At 39.3% G+C, this 17,422-nt stretch overlaps 1 protein-coding gene across 4 annotated transcripts; it reads right to left on the bottom strand.

Annotated features, from left to right (window-relative positions):
- Positions 1-254: 254 nt before the first annotated feature.
- Positions 255-12,227, bottom strand: UPP1 (uridine phosphorylase 1). 4 transcript variants are annotated; one of them, XM_040549080.1, is made up of 8 exons: positions 12,012-12,227; positions 9,737-9,801; positions 7,042-7,159; positions 6,391-6,549; positions 5,220-5,334; positions 4,506-4,715; positions 2,907-3,053; positions 255-1,458 (listed from the first exon to the last, which is right to left on the bottom strand). In XM_040549080.1, exons 2-8 carry the CDS (start codon positions 9,787-9,789, stop codon positions 1,319-1,321), a joined length of 942 nt encoding a protein of 313 aa, XP_040405014.1. In that variant the 5' UTR covers positions 9,790-9,801; positions 12,012-12,227; the 3' UTR covers positions 255-1,318. The 4 variants fall into 4 exon arrangements, with proteins under 4 accessions (XP_040405014.1, XP_040405013.1, XP_040405015.1 ...); XM_040549079.1 differs by lacking the exon at positions 12,012-12,227 and adding an exon at positions 11,749-11,904; XM_040549081.1 differs by lacking the exon at positions 12,012-12,227 and adding an exon at positions 9,073-9,191 and having other exon boundaries at positions 1,016-1,458; positions 9,737-9,782.
- Between the last annotated feature and the right edge of the window lie 5,195 nt (positions 12,228-17,422).

Below are 17,422 nucleotides of genomic sequence, written 5' to 3'. Positions count from 1 at the left end.
TTTAATACATTCATCAAATTCTTCCAGTTTCTGTCACTTCTTGGTGAAGTCGGTACCTACTACCGCATCACTCCCTCTCAGATCTAACTCTCATGCTTGTTCAGAGAGTGTTACAGACTACTGTCATCAAAAAGAAAATCTACATTAGCTGGATCAGGAACAGCTCTTCTGAGAGTTTATTCAGTCTTTTAACCAATGATTACTACTACAGCTGTACTATCCATTGCAGTAGAGAGAGATAAACACAGTTTTCGTTAGTTGACCACATATTTATACTCTAACCACAAAGCAGCAATGACCATGATTTAAAAATAAGAATAAAAACCAACTGCTAGGCCAATGAGCACAGAAAACTTTGCAGAAATGGTTTTGGTAGCACGTACAGTCAATAGGTATTCTCCCTTTTTTCTGAAGACCTGGAAACCATTGCAAGAGTGAACGCTACGTCCTGAAGGTGTGGAGATGAAAACCAATTCAAAAAGGAAAAAAACGTGAAGAAGAAAATGAACTATCATCATGCAGTCCTGTGAAGATGCTGTGCATCTCCTGAATGCCTCTGGTTCCTCTTCAGTCAGCAGGAGCCATGATTCAGCAAAAGATTTCAAGTTCTTCAACGCAATATTACTAGTGTGTTTCCTGGATGCTGATTCAATGGCATAGTTAAAATGGGACATGAATGACCTTTTTGGGTTAATTATTGGGTTAATTCAGGATCTCTGAAGTAGAGATGTTCAAGAGCTAAGCATCAAGTCCTTAATGCTGAGGAAATTTAGTCTCACACTTTGCAATTTCGTGAAATTTTAATATATGAAAATAATACTGTTTATTTGTCAAAGTCTGGAAAAAATAAACGGCATTCACTCTAAGTTTTCTTTACAAAGTAAAGCAACAAAGACAATTATATATTTTTTTTAAAATACAATGTGAAAGGATTAGAATTCTTAAGTTAATTTTAATTTGGTGGTTTGCAAGTACTTTGCAAGAAACATTTGATTTTCTTCTTACTTTTTCTTCAGCAGCAGGGATAAATAAAGCTTTTTCATACATTACAGCAAGCTTGTCCTTCACAACAGATCCACTTTCCAATTCACAGAAAAGTGAGTCTTAAATCCCAGCAACACAAAACTAAATTAATCTTAACTGAAGTCTATTCAGCACATTCAGTTTCCAAAGCACACTGAGATAAGTGATTAACTTCCACGGACACATGGAATTCTGTAAGCTATTCTGAGGCAAAAGACCTTTAATGCACAGAAGTTGTGACCATAACTTCAGCTGTGTAAAAGCCTCCTGCTTCTAAAAACCAAAGATGGACATTTCATACTTTCCCAAGACTTTTCTTAATGAAATATCCCACTAATTTCTGTGGTCTCTGCTGGTACTCCACAAGTACGTCATGTGAGCTGCTAATCTGATCCCCTTCAAGACGATTCAGAAGAGTGACACACACTACAGCAGCTAGAAATGAAAAGACAGTATTAGGAATGACATTCTGGCACTTCAGCAGTCCAAAATGATAAACATTTGAACAAACAGCTATGAGATGAGAACATGTGATAGAAAACAAAACCGAGAAAACAGTGTACAGTACCATAAAACACTACAGGACTAGCATGCTATGGATGACATAGAAAAAAAGTTACAAACAGTTTAAGACAACTGATCAATAGATTAGCAGAGCAAGAGCTCTTAGGTATCTCCAGATACTCATTATTATATCACAACTCATGTTTTTCTGGATAGGAATTATATTTCATAACTATCCAGGGATTGACTGGTATGAACTGATCAGAGAACTGTCTGTTCTAGCAGACATTTGCCGCCCACTGTCATCTACCTTACCCCTAACTCGAATTCCTGCACTGTAAATCCGGGAGCCAGCAGATAAGCTGCTTCAGCATTTGTGGGAGCCTGGAAAATAGATGAGGATCTTGTGGATCATCTCAGGCTAACCTGCTACTTTTTGATAATCAGAGCACCAAATCCCTCCCTTCACTCAAGCTGATCTCTACCATTGTTCTTCTGTACCTGGGCTTCTGCTGGTGACAGTTTGCAGAGCATGAACAGTATCACACATTGCAAACCTACAAAGTAGAGACAGCAAAAAGGAGCATGCTACCTAACGGCTTACTGATACCATGGGCTAGATTTTTAATCACTCTCATGTCAGTTAGAACAGAAGGTGTTCTATATAAGTATTGGCCTTTTTCCTTGTTTTTGTTAATCTCCTCCTCCTTGTGCCTAAGGCAGTTTGAGAAACATAGATGTTTTAAATTAGCAGATTCTCTGCCAAGGAAAGTGAGAGACTACAGTTAACATGGTAAGTGGGTAGATGCTGTATTGCATCATTTTAATTGGTGTTTTTTCACTAAAATGTACTGAAAATTAACTTGCGGAAAATATTAAAATCTCATTTTATAATTAGGAATGGTTTATTCATGATGCTTTCAAAGATCTTTAACTGCTTAAGAATTACAGCTATAAGTCTGCACGAAATACATCAGTTTTCAATTTGATATGAACGTATAGAAAGTGATTAAAATTTTACTTATATGAGACTCAGCTGCTTGATTAAGTTAACCAGTCGCTTCCAGCAAACTTGAAGAACTGAATGAATAAAACAAATTAGTCCTATAGGGTAATTAGGTACTTTTATGATTTATGTGCTTGCCGAGGGCTGGAATAACAAATGACCAGGCCTAAACTATACAAGAAATATGAGAAGCAGTTTGCATAAGTTTTGAATACATATGACACAAATCAAGCAGTTACAGTAACAGAACTATAACCAGAGATGTTTCACGCAGAAGGTCTATTAAAGCCACATTGACAGTTTTTGCCAGAAATTGCCAGCACGGCAGAAAAAAATCCTCTAGCTTGAATAAAGCAAATTCAGGTTAGCTTACCTCTGACACCACTCAGATTGCACATTGCAGCAAAGACAGAAGATTCCATCTCAATGTTTCTGACACCAGAATCATAAGCCGCTTTCAAATATTGCAGCTTCTCTTCTTCATTATATAAGCAGATTGCACCATCCAACCTGCCCTGTCCTGCAAAGCCATTTTGTAGAAATTTTCAGATGGAGGACATCACAGAACAAATTCAATTTCTAAAATACCCAATTATTGCAGTTTCCCCTATACAGTGTCCAGGTTTTACTACTATTTACTACTAATATTTTTTTCACATGCAAGAGAAATAAGACAAAGTGATTCTTTGCTATTTCTAGAATTTCTATGTATTACTTGCATTTTTTATAATGTGACTCATGATAACTTAATTGGTCTTCTCCATCTTAAACTCTCAAATTCATAAACAGGAAAATGTAACCAGTATTTTCTCCCATGTGGGACATGTCAGAACTCTGCAACAAACTACATCTCCTTTAAGCTGTATAGAAGTGCTGCATTTTTTTCTGCATGTTTAATCATTGCCTAGAAAAACTGCCAGGCCTCAAAATGCCTTTCTGATAGTACCTTAAAAAGCTAAGAGGTAAGGAGTCTCTTAAGCTAAATAGTGAATACTAACACCATTCTTTGAGAAAATTAGTTTGTTCAAATTAAGACTAATGCCTACAGATAAAATGGTAACACCTTACGTGCAGTATGACACAGTGATTTACTCAGTATCTTTTTGTTTTCAGGAGGTGTATTCCTAAATTCATGTCCCTGAGCTTTTTTTTCAGTTCTTGCTTATGTATTGAAAACATTCCTGATGCTTTTTTTTTCTTTAAGTGTTGCTTGACCCTGTAATTCGTGTCTGAAGAGATACACAAACTGGCACTGTCTACTTCTGACCTATCTTGTAGACTAGCAACAGCATGTGTTCCCCTGCACATTGAACCTTTAGTCACCTCACGTTGCCAGTAACTGCTAGAAAAAGCAGTATGAGGTGCAGTCTACAATCCGTTCTCACAAGATTTGGAAGATTTTTATTAACAGATTTGGGAGACCAGAAAAGCAACTGAATGTCTATACGCTAACCCTAAGTAAGCCTTGGAGGTTTGCCTCTCCTGTGTAGCAACACTGACACAACTCAGCTAAGTACTGTCTTCAGTTGTGCATGGGAAACAAGCTCCAACATTTCTTTTAGGAAAAAAAAAAAAATGTTAGATATTGAACCAGTTGAGAAACAAAACAAAACAAATACAAAAGACTCCTCTTGTACTCTTGGTAACTCAGTAAATTACTGAAATTTTGTGACGGACATACCTAACTGACAAGTACATGAAAAGCGTATAGTGGACTATAGGCATTTCAGAGGACCCGTTTGAGGTGGGTAGAATAATTCCCCACAAAATTAAAAGTTTGATACAGCAAATTGCTAAGCACAGTGCTTGATTTAAAGTATATTAAAACCTAGGTTAATTACAGTTGACAGGACAGCTCAAAGTGTGGGATGTGGTATTTTCATTGGACTGGAACCTTAATGTTAAAATACAGTTCGGTAAGGATCTGTTGCTGCTTACCAATATACTTCTGTTGGCCTGTTGCCAGCCTTACCTTCATAGAAATCCAAAGTGCACATAGTGTTTCCAACGACTGTATTGAATTCATTGATTTCTTTACTGCACTGCATCAGCTCTTTAGCTAGCTCTTCATCTAGATTTGTGCTGCGAATTATGGTTTTTCCCAGAACAACCTGTTCAAACTGAGGTTTGAAGGTGGCATCTACAGACTGCCTAGTGATAACCACTGAGCCTGGCTCCAGACCTGCAGTAAAAAGATACAGTTGCATAACGTAGTTAATGCTTAGTTTCCATAGACATAAAAACATACATCTTGACCCTATCCTGCTTCTTTTAAAGGTGGCAATTTTGCCCCTGAATTCACTAAGGGATTTTCTTTGCTTCAGTTTATTATTGCAAATGTTTTTGAAAGAATAAAATTTTGAGTTTTTCCTCATATATTCTTTCTTATCTCTTATTTCATACAGGGCAGGAATGTCCTTCTCACTCTGTCAGATCCCTTCCGTGCATTTTGTCTTTCCAGAGAAGCTGATACTACCTTTTCTTGCGAAATTATAAAAGCAAAACGACTCATTGTTTTATATGGAAGGACAATTAGGAACAGGAAATAAAAGATACATGATTAAATGTATTCAGTCTCCTGCAGACAACTGTTTTTACCATCAATCACTTACTTTCAAAGAGACACTCTACTCCCCTACAGACATTCTTTGGTTTGAAGAAAAAAAGAAATCAAGAGGGGAAATACCTATTCCACCCGAGGTGCCAATGCGAATAAGGGTTATGTTGGAACACTTGGCATGATACAACAGTTTGATCAGCTCGTGCAACATGATTGAAATAGAAGGAATGCCCATACCGTGCTGAAATGAAAGCAGAAATTCATGTTCGACATTCACATAGACAATGCAAAATATATATGGAAGAAGGAGTTAGATGATATCTCCCTCTTGATACTTTCTTCCAAATGTCTCTTAACTCACTCTGGCAAAAACCCTAACCTTATGGGCCTACTAAAGAAACTTTGAACAGCAAATAGAAGGACTCACACTGAATTTGCAGACTATGGATGAAGTTCAATATTTCTAAAAATCCTGAATCACAACCTATTTACATTCTCAAAATTACAATCCATGTCCTTTCCTAAGTTTTCAAATGTACTTCATCACAGAACTTTTCTTAAACACAAGGAAAACCCCACTCTGATTTTTTACCGACCTGAAATACTAGTGACTAGTTAAGCTAAAGGTTTTCAAAACACAATTGTTACTATTTAGTCACAAAGTTCAGCAAATATAAGTCCACCTCAACATGCATGATAATGTCAAAAGAAGTGTGCAGAGTGATACTGCAGTTATGTTGTTGCGATTCAAGTGTGTAATTTATCTACAAATTAAAGGTATGAGTTTTAAAATGAGTTGGCAGCACAAGTCCCATGGAATGCTACTCTTAAGCTACGGGAACACATTTGAAAATGCCACTGTAGGTATTTAGATATGAATGTGATACGGCCATTTTTTTTTCAATGCCCCACATACATCAAGTGATCTTTTTTTTCCCATTATACAGGATAAAGAGTAGGGATAAGACAATAGTCAGTCTGCTCAAAACATTTATAAGGCTGTCCCTGCAACACCTCAGGGGTATGCAGAGGGAAAAACAGACAAGAAAGGAATCAAGGTTTTGGAGACCTGCCCTTTTACAAGAAAGGGCTAAAAAGGAATTCTTAATTAGCCAATGGGACTATTTTGAACATGGCTGAAAACCCTTTAAAATCTGACTCTATTAAGTGTTTAAAAGAAATATGCATTCATATTTTCTACTTTGAACCACATCACTGAACTGTGGCCACTATCTGATGTATGTGAGATACATGGACACTTTTACATTCCAATTCTGTGTTTTGAATGGTCACTTACACTGACTGACAAAACAGGTCCCACTTTGTACATTGCATAACGGTCAGTTCCCGCACAGATGTTAGGATAGTCACCACCTTGGCTCCCAAGTCCCAGTTCTTCAGCTATGTAGGCAATAAAAGCTTTCATCCGTGAAGGACTTCCTCCAACACATACGAACTGGTGTGGATGGAATTCAACAAAACAAAATTACTTGTATGATTCAGGTTATCAAAGAACATGCAAAGATAAACGTAAGTATGCAAACACTTTAAGTTAACACAAAGCTATTCACAGATGTGGTTCTTCTCATAATTATTCTAAAAGGCCATTAAGAAAAACTATGAATATATATTTATATTTCCATACACCATCCAAAGGCTTCATCCTGTTTAAACTAGTAAAATACAGATATTGACTTCAAAGCCTCCGAAAGGAATTCTACCTGAATAGAGACTACAGCATTTGTCTTTTCACTATATGAAAAGAGACAGTCAGAAACTATTATCCCCAATTGATACTGATAGTAGCAAAAACCTGCAAGTCTTATCCCCTTTCCACTCCTTCCTCAATTGGTGATACACTGCCTTGTTTAATCTTATTTTGAAGACAGCTGTATTCTACCTTCTGCAGAAAAGCCTTAGGCTTGCTGAATGAAATGGAGCTTCTTACCTTTACATCTCCGAACAACGCAGGAAAATCATGGGTACCAGTCCCAAGAGCAAAATGGTACAGGATGTCTTCTTTCATTTTCTCCAGGTGAGGATTGCAAAGATGGATCGCATTCCCTCTGTCAGGACAGCAGCATTGTGAAACATATAGAATATATACAAAAACCTACACTGAATAGATCCTAATTTTGCAAATTCAAGCAGTAAAAGTTGTGAAATCCTACACCTAAGCATATCTGCACTATCCTATCACACGGAAGCATTTACAACAGTGCAACCTTTACCTTGAACAGTATTAAAGCTGTAAACAAGTGCATGGCATTATGGTGAGCAGAGCAATGGGAACAGGACCAGGGAATATTCCATAGCCCACCTTACCACATCAGCAATCTACAACAAAGCTGAAAAGCAAACTCGGACCTTTGTGTTTTGAGTGATCTTCCTAGCCACTTGAGAAGGGTGGGAAGTTTTGGGCTTTATAGACAGACCCAAAGAGAACGTCTGACAATTTGGCTCACTGTAACTCTGTCATCCAGCCAGGAGGAAAGAATCAACATCCTGAAATCAGCAAGAATTCAGAGGAGCGGAAATAGGACAGGAAAGAAACAAATGGTAATCTGAAGCAAAGAAAACACATGTAAGAGAAAAATAGTGCAAGAAAAAGGGAACGAGAGGAAAATGCAAGAAGAATTCACTTCCTTTTAAGTTGCTTCTTCTAAGGAAGTGATACACCTTAAAAAAAATCTTTTTGAAGAATCAGGAAATGCCAAAGCAATGAGGAAAAACTGAACTATTTAGCATGTGGGAATTGCCTTCATGGAAAATTTGGAAGTGGACTAAGCAAGCTAAATGATTCATAAAACATCTTCCTTCTGTGCTTGATGTTTCAAGTTAAGTGGAAATAAGTAGGAAAGACTAGTCAATAATAACAGGCTAAAATAAAATACCGACCAATACTTCAAAGCAGTTTTTGAGAGATCAAGAATCAAGCATTAAGTATCTTCCAGACACAAGAAGATGACTTAATAGCTTAATGAACGCTCACTGCAGTCACAGCACAGCTCAGCAAATTCAGACTGCTGTCAAAGGAGACAAACGAAAGAGTTTGCCTGGAGTTTATGCAAAAAAAAAAAATGACTTTGCAGGAAAAACTCTGGAGACTAAACATAGGCGTTAGTGTTATTTTAGATGTTTTAGGTTATCGTGTCTGTCTTCTAATTCTTCTCAGAAGGGCTGTGCTTTCCTGTAGGTCCTATGTCTTTATGTACCAATCCTGTGCAGGACATACTGGTTACCTTCAGAAGTCTAAACTCTCCTAACTACCCATACCGAGTTCACTGAATTGTTCCTCAAAGAGCAAAGAAAATAGTTACAATCCCAAAGTTAAATCATTTCTGTTCTTGAAACTCTCTAACATCACTAACTACTCAGCAGCAGCCATTACAGCCAACGCAATACATCCTGATCCACCCTGTTTGTCTCTGCCCACCACCAACTACTGCCTTCAGCAAACAAAAGAGCAGCCTAACAAAGTGGGTGGTTCCTCTCCTCTCCTTCCACCCAGCTCATCCTTTTCTTCAAGAAAGTTATAAACTCTGCAAGAAAGGAGTAGGTTACTGCGCTTCAGCAAGAAGCAGACAGCCCAGGAGATTGCCAGCTCACATGAGCAGAATTCCCAGGCTGCCCTCTCTGAATAATTCCTGTTAGTTAGGCTTTGTGAGACTCTCCTCCCATACCTAATGGGTCACTAATGCAGATGAAATAGCTGCCTGTGATGGTGTTTACTGAAATGGCTTTTAGGTACAAATAGGATATGACTTGAAATTACTTTGCAATTTGTTCTCAGACAAGCAAAAAATATTTCCTTCTTTATGAGAATACCAGCAATAAAAGCTTCTCTCCAGGAAATAAACTGGAAAAAGGCGAGGCCTCTGTTAAAAGTACTGTGAAAGTCAAGTGGTATGTGCCAACATTACTGTCTTCACGCCTGGCCTAAATAGAGCTTCCTTCCTCAGCTGTGTCTATATTTGACCTTTTTCATCTCATATCCAACCAGCAACGCTCTTCAACCCACGGTCTCACTGCAGTTACACACTGTTACTAGCTTGCACTTGTTATCTGTCCATCCAAATCTAATTGCAGACTTGGACCCTGGGGTAAAACGAGCAATAAAAGTAAGCATATTACTATCTGTACATGGGACCAATGCCCAGGATTTACAGTAGAGGCAAAGTTTGCCTGATACAAATCTTGGGCTGTAACTCAATGGAACAGACAATTTATTCCCTCACACTGCTGTAAAGCAAATGTAACTACTGGGGGTTTAAACAGAACATGAATATCTGTGAACTATACATGCACATATGATTTTACTAAAAGAAGCTGAAAGTAAAGATGAGACAAACAGATTGAAATTTTTGTTCAAACTCTTCAAGCAGGCAGGTCTAGCTATAGGCAGCAACCAAAGTCAACATTTCAATGTGTTAAAAAATAATGAAAGCATCAGCTATGCTTGGAAAAATTCACTGCCGTGATAAATGAAAAAGGCTATCCAGAAAAGCACTGGGTAGATACTTGATCTTATAATCAATATTTGTGTCATATACTTTATCTTAAATGCCTGTGTAATGAATTTTACAGTTTGAGGAAGAAAGTAAGTGTGAACTTGGACAAGACAATCGATATCTGAATCTTACTTTGACGACTGTTCATCTTCGTTTTTCTTCTCATTTGAGATCCCAGGAGCCATGTATGCTTCAACCTAGAATTACATAAAAAAAAAAAAGCATCAGAATAGTCCCAACTATGAACCTAGCATCAATAACAGTGATAGAAGCCTTCTACAGAGATGACACACTCATAAACATTAAAACCAAAAAACAATTCAGCCACACTACAGCTTCTCTAACTCTAGCAAAATGAACATCTGCCATTCCTATGACTGAGCACCACCACTTCCAAAGCACTGACACCGAAACTAACCACCTTCTAACATAATCCCCATCTCACCACGACTTCTGCTCTCCAGTGTAAGCAACACCTGGCTTATGGGCCAGAGAGAGGCAAGTCTCAAAGCTAAGTATGCAGTCCTCTTCCTTCTATACCTCCCTCATGGTCAGCAACAGCTGAACCAGATTTAGTCCCCTTTTACCTCTGCCTCCAGAAGGTCTCCACAGCTCATCTCTAACTGTCATACGCCTGAAACCTGAGTTCCAGGAAACATCTTACTCATTATATTCTCTTTGTCAAACTCCTCCTACTGATCATAAGAGCATTTCTATCTGGCCCAGCCTCAGGGTGAAGATGACTAAACCAAATATGAGTCCCAGAACGTCCAGCACTCTAGTCCATCATCCATCTTAAATATCTTTTTTTTTTCTAATCCATTACCCTGACCTATTGAAAAATAAATAAAATTAAGCTCCCTTCTGCATTTGAATAGACAAATGTATCACTGGGGTTTGATACCAATACGATGACGGACATAATTACAGGATGATTCATTTGTCATTTTCTTCAGAAGTGAGTAAGGCTACGTGCAGAAGTTGGTTCTTTCTGGAAATGCCCTTACAGGAAGTCTTGAATCACAAAGTTTTGCTCTACCCTCCCTTACAAAGAGTCTGACAGCACGTAGCTACCAGAGACAGGTTTTCAACTCTTAAAGACCCAGGGATGACACTGTAAGGAAACAGAAAGCAACTGGTTTTGCAACAGGATTACAAACAGGTGAATTTTGAAAGAACTGAAGAAAAAAAAAAAAAAAAAGATGAGATGAATATGGCATGTTAAAAGCCACTGAATAAAAGAAATGTATTTGAATTTGGAAAGGATGATTATTTTCTTCATCTAAAATGAATTTTATTGAGTGAAGTTAAGCTTCGCATTTACTAGACGCACTAAGTGTGTATCAGAATCTGTGCAAAGGGATGTAAAGCATAAATATCACGTTTAGAAACAACTGCACGTCCTTAGGGCCACGCGACAGGTGTCAGCTGCTTTGGGGTACCGCTATGGCGGTGCAGCGAGGTGCTGCGTGTGCTGTGGAAGAGATGCAGAGCTTCTCTTGGGCTGTGCCACCCCGAGGTGTATCAGCACGAGGCCAGGAGACGGGGTGAAGGAGCAAAGCGATCCTCATGTGCCCAGCTGGCAAACAGCTGAGGATGAAGAGGATGCTCTTCACCTGCCGCCTGATTTTGAGCAGTATCAGCAACGTCCTCACCCTGCCGAAACGCACGGAGAAACTGCGAGTGCTGTGCCCAAAGTTTCGGCTGCCTCCCTCGGCTGTCTTAACGCTGATGCTCAAGAGCAACGGGCTGATAGCAACGTCCAGCCTGAGATAGGGCGAGGCCTAACTCAACATCCATGTGAATCCTCTGATAGATGTTTTAAGGCCATGCAGTGGCCAGTATTTTGTTTATTATTTGTTTGTTTGTTTGTTTTCAGGAGAACCCGAAGAAGCAGCATCTCCAAGGCGGATCTCCCGTTCGGTTCCGAAGGACCGCCACACGCCCCGACAGCTGTCCCCCTGTCCGTCCGTCCCCCTGTCCGTCCGTCCCCCCGCCTGTCCGTCCCCCCGTCCCCCGGCGCTAGAGGCGGCTGGGGGCCCCTCCCGCCGACCTCCGCTGTGGCTCGGCGGGGACCGGGGGCTGCCCGAAATGGCCGGTCGCCTCCCTCCCTCACCTCACCGCCACCGCCCGGCGGCTCTCACCTGCCGGGAAGCCCGCCGCGCCCTGCGGCTCCCCCGGCAGCTGCCGAGCCGCCTCCCGCCGGCCCCAGGCGCCGCCCCGCCGCCGTTAACTCCCCGAGCGCCGGCTCGGGGCGGCGCTGAGGGACCCCAACGGCCCCTCATGGCGGCAGGCGCCCTCCCAGGTGTGAGGCGGGGGGCTGCGGTGAGCGGCGCTTTATAGCCCTCCTTCTCCGTTTATGGCCCTCCTTCTCGGCGAGAAGGGCTGTCTCTCTTCTGCCAAGTACCTCAGCTTCTTGTTGAGGAGTGCCGACGAGGAAGGGACGCAGCCGGGTGCCGCTGCTCACCGCTGGGACTTCACCTCCCGGCAGCGATCCCTGCGGGTGTTCCTCTGCTCAATCAGCCGCCCACCGCCTACCAAGCGTGTAAAACCCAGGGCAGCACGCTGGGTGGAAGTCCAGTGTCAAAGCGAAGCCCGCTGTGTGGTTTTGAAACATTTCCGTGGAAGCAGAACCTGAGTCAGCTGGCCATTGCACCACCTAGTGATAATGATGTAATACTTAAAATAAAAGCTATCGGCAGAGCTGCAATCCCACAAGTTTGAAACAAGTTGTAAGGAAGCTAGAGAGACTGAAAATACTCTAATCTTGGCTAATGCATTCATAGGTCCATCTTAAAAATCAGAGACTTGACTTGATGTGTAATCTATTAAGAGAGGTGCAGGCCAAATATGAGTTCTTCAGTAGAAGATATACTTAGTCTAGCACAACTGATTCAAGACAGAAACTGATACAAGTTTAAAGGGATTAAAGTATTATCCTTTTCTGTCAATTGGAAAGAAATCTAAACCAAAAACAAACAAGCAAAATAACCATAAAGCACTCTGTAAGCACGAAATTAACATTTCTCTCACCATAACCAAACACATTAAGCCCAGAATCCTAAAACAATTTTTAAAAACACTTTTCCTACCACAAGCACACTGTAGTTTGTCATAGTAGGTAGTTCTTGGGAGATTCTTCTGTACGTCTGGGGGCAGATACATTGGGCACAAGACATTGCCATGGTGTATTTATCACAACATCATGTGCTGGGACATTTAGAGTCAAACCTCTTAATTTCATAACTCATACCAAAATACTTTGTATGGGAAAATAAGAGAGAGAAATCCCCTGCATACAGATGTGTTTCTAGCCATGAGGTGGAGGTGTACTAAAATAATTGCTCAACAAACTAACAAAAATCTGGCACCTGTTCAGATTGGCACCTGTTCAAATCTCTAATAGGTAAAATAGAAGCACAGTCTCCCCATGCATCTTCCTGTTTTCTGCTCCTTGATTATTTGTCAAAGCCTGAAAGTTATGGTAGTTTATGACCCAAAATAAGCACCTTAGAAATCTATCTTAATTCTATGGAGGGAAGTTTTCCTTTAAACAGGAGCGTTACCTCCTTTGTCTCAGGGTCCATTGAAAAATCTGCTTTGGCTTTCAAGAGGTTTGTCATTCAACTATGCAAGAGAATAATCCATGTAAATTACTCCTTTTGTAAATAAAGAACAATCAGGTTACCATAGATGCCTTGTCTGAAAAGTTCAATAAATAATGTATCTCTCTGAATTTAGTAACTGCTCACTGAAGTAACCTTTGCTCTCGGTCACCTCCTGAAAATGTTATTTAAAATTTAAATTGGTTTTAAGCTTCCTGTTTTTGTAATCTTTGGCTTCCCATTCTCTCTCTTTTTTTTTTTTTCATCTTTTTTTTTTTGAGGAAAGATGAAAGTACAAAATATGTCCATAAGTGTTATTTTAGAAGCATGAAAAATACACCCCTACATAATAGGATTATGGCAAAACAGATTACAAAAACTGTAACTGGCCCCACTTTTCAGATTTTTATACTGCAGGGATGAAAACTTGCATCTATGGAAAGGACAGCTGTCCTTTCATAATCAAAAGACTACTCTTTCCTGCTCACCACAGAGCATTTTTATAATCAGTAACTCAGCACAGTTTTTCAGACTGTCACCTAATGCACTTTGGTGGTTCTGTTACTCCAGACATTTAGTGCCATTAAAACTATTAATAGGAGGAGAAAAAAGTGCCACTATTGAACTTCTGTTTCTCTGTTTGTTTATTTGCTACAGGCTATTGCATGATATGTAGCTACACTCTGAAATTAATATGCAAAGAACTGCAAAATCATAATACTGGACTGGGTACCTTTTATGGAGAAAAAAAAAAAACAGGATTAATTCTACATGTTTTGCTACTGAAATCTGCACCTTCATTGCAGCTATGAGGATTTAGGAAATAGATATGCTGAAGTCAATGACATTTTAGATGCTTAAGATGCATGGACCAATTCAATTTTTCTTTGCATTGCTACACAAAGAAAATTAATGCATATATAACCCTGATCTCTGGAAATATGTTTATATTTAAGTCTAATCTAAAAAGACGGCAGTAATAAGAATAAAGTATGTATTCAGTCACATTAAAATGGAAACAGCCATTAGATGTTCCTCCAGTTAAGCAGTTGCATGTAAAAGGAAATTTATTCTTTATGTATCTAAACTGCCAAATTATTTTTAAATCTGCATCTGGAATTCTCTTTTAAAAGTATTCACATATTCAGTATACTTGGATGTAAATCGTAATATAACTGCACTTTTGTTTTATCTTTGGGATTCCAAAGCGATCAGTATTCCAAAAAAATGAAATTATGTCAGTTACTATTAAAGACATTCAGCTCAGAGATGGAGCACAATACAGCTAAATAACATTCTAGCATTTAAAACAAGTAAGGCTAGATTTTTGTGAGCAAGTGCCCAGCTTTTTACTTCTGCCGCTCTCTGAAAACCCTTCCACACTCAGCAACTTCCGCTGCTTTTAAATGGAACTGATGATGAATTTGAAAACTTAGCCAATTTCATGACTGCATTGACTCAGAAACAAATAAAATAACGTAATTACCGGGTGATAAGGTGGACTTAAACAAAACCTTTCCATGCTTTAATTCATTGGAAACTTTCTGATTTGTTACGCTACTTTGATTTGATATCTGTTGAAGAGCTGGTAACTTTTGCTGCTGCTGCAGCTCTCCATTATTCTGAAGGTACAAACACAAGTTCCAGGGTTCACTACTTGCTCTTATAAGGAGAAATCTTAGTCTGAAAAAGCACTTCAGGTTGTTAATATTTTAACTCATGGTACTCAAACTGTGATCTATGAAGACTCGGTTGGCCAACAGTGCAGAGAAAATGTTTCCTTGGCTTGACTAAGGAAAGCTGAGCATACATTAATGGCACATAAAACAAACTTTTGAGAATTTGAGGAATGTCATGTGGTAAATAGCTAACAGTGACCGAAGTAAAAAAAGACAATTTTTAAACTAGGATATGGCATACACTTTTAAACTTAAAACCCCCATTATAAATATTTCTAAAAACACAACTCTAGTAAAGAAATTGAACAGTGCTGAGTGACCAGAACAGGATCTCAGTTGTCTCTGCCTCATCAGTTGCCTAAAAAATAGACAGTTCTGGACAAAAACTCCACTATAGAGCAAAAACATTCAAAAGCAAGGAAGATTTACATATCAAACTATACAAACTAATAAAATTACTTTAGGAACCTTTGTACAGATCTGTTCTGGTTTCATCTGTGGTAGAGCTAATTTTCTTCCTGGTAGCTGGCATGGTGCCATGTTTTGGATTTAGGATGAGAATAATGGTGATAATACACTGATGGTTTAGTTGTCACAGAGCACTGCTCACACAAGGACTTTCCAGCTCCTTGTGCTGCCCTGCCAGAGGGGGCCGGGGGTGCAGCAGGAGCTGGGAGGGGACAGCTGGCCCAAGGGTTATCCCAAACCATGTGGCATCATGAGGAACAATAAAACTGAGGGGGGATGGCGGGGCGTGGGGGTGGCTGCTGCTCAGGAACAGGCTGGGCATTGTTCAGCAGGGGGTGAGCAGTTGCATTGTGCATCGCTTGCTTTCTATATTCTTTTATCACTATTATTAGCCCTTCATTTTCTGTCCTTTTAAACTGTCTTTATCTCAACTAATGACTTTTTCCCTTTTTTTCCAATTCTCTCCCCCATCCCACTGGTGTGGGGTGAGCGGGGATGAGTGAGCAGCCGTGTGGTGCTTAGCTGCCTGCTGGGTTAAACCACAAGATCCTAACAACAAAAGGAGACCACAGGAAATAACAATTAGAATTCTCCTCTTCGGGTCAGCACTGAACACCCACACATGCATTCTTATTTTATGGAACAGATTTTAAGGACTTTGGTGCAGCAAGCACATTTAAGTCTATGTGAACAGGCAATCTACAAATTTGTGAATACTTTTAATTGCCCATGCTGTTATTTTTTCGTAACATTACTGTCTCCAACTTTTAAAGTAAATTTGTACTAAGTACCTTACAAAAAAATTTCTACAAAAATAAAATTGAAATTACTTCAATGTATGTTTAAGAACAAATAAAACCTCTTACTCAACTAATTAGTCTTAGAAAAGGTTTGGCTACCTTGCTGCTATGCAACTTCACACCAGAGTTTCATCATCTCTCTTTTCCCCTTTCTTTTATATTCTTAATTTTTTTATATTTCTTATTTTTAATCAGTTAACCACAAGCCGTGCTTGTAAAAGAAGGTTCTCCTACAATAACAGGAATCAGAATATCAAAGTGGGACTGAAAAGTAGTACTACCACTGATAGTGTGTAACATTTAAGTATGCTACAAAGACTTGGTTTAATGTTGCAGTTTACCATTCAGGGGATCAAGAAGCTCAGCTCTATTATGTTTTTTTAAGGATATTCAAATAAAAATTATAACCTTTTCCAAAGACTGTATTGAATAGATAGCTGGATTCCCAGAGAAGGCATGTTCATATAACAGCATCATTCTGAAAAAGACATCAAATGGTACTTTTTTTTCTCAGAACATGAAGCAGCTACTGATGATTACTGCATTTGTATAAAATTTTATAGCTGAATTTCCACTGGTATTAACAATTCGCTCGCTATACATACACAAGTTCTTCACACTGGCTTTTCCATAGTGTTTCCCTCTAATGACTGGTGGGTCTTTCTATTGGTCAGGTTTTAATACTCTAAGTTCCAGCTTTGACATCCCCTGGTACTGTAGCCTACAAAACTATATTTCATCAAAAACTCTGCTTTCATGCTAAAATTGAAGATTTTAAGTTGCCTGAACATAATCCACAAAATAATTTTTAAGTGAAAACTGTCTTAAGATAGTATTTCTTTTTTTTCCCCCCTTTCAGATACAGCTTGATGATGTAACTTAAAACTTTCTTACATTGGGAAAGGTGCTGGTCTCTTCTCCTTGGTCACCAGTAACAGGATGAGCAGGAACAACACGAAGTTGTGTCAGGGGAGGGTCAGATTGGACAGGAGGAAAAAATGTCTTTACCATGAGTGTGGTCAAACACTGGACCACCTAGAGAGGTGGTTGATGCCCCATGCCTGTCAGTGTTCAAGATACATTTGGACAATGCCCTCAACAGGATGATTTAACTTTTGGTTAGCCCTGAAGAGGTCAGGCACTTGGACTAGATGATCTTGGAACATCTCTTCCTACTGAAGTATTCTATATTCTGTTCACAGAAACGCACACTCAGTATTACATTTTAAAATCTTCAGCTCCTGGACTCAGAGGCATACAATGTAA

This window comes from Cygnus olor, chromosome 2 (genome assembly GCF_009769625.2).
Source record: "Cygnus olor isolate bCygOlo1 chromosome 2, bCygOlo1.pri.v2, whole genome shotgun sequence".
NCBI lineage: Eukaryota > Metazoa > Chordata > Aves > Anseriformes > Anatidae > Cygnus > Cygnus olor.
The sequence above is the reverse complement of the archived record's forward strand: the minus strand, read 5'-3'. Positions and strand labels throughout refer to the sequence as shown.

Bases quoted from the DNA above. Each gene is read 5' to 3' on its own strand.
- UPP1 (XM_040549079.1), bottom strand. From the start codon at position 11,889: ATGAGGGGCCGTTGGGGTCCCTCAGCGCCGCCCCGAGCCGGCGCTCGG. The intron at 7,160-9,736 runs GTAAGATTCAGA...CTGTCCTGACAG, and splicing joins GAAGATGAACAGTCGTCAAA to AGGGAATGCGATCCATCTTT. The intron at 3,054-4,505 runs GTAAGGCTGGCA...ATGGCTTTGCAG, and splicing joins CACTTTGGATTTCTATGAAG to GACAGGGCAGGTTGGATGGT.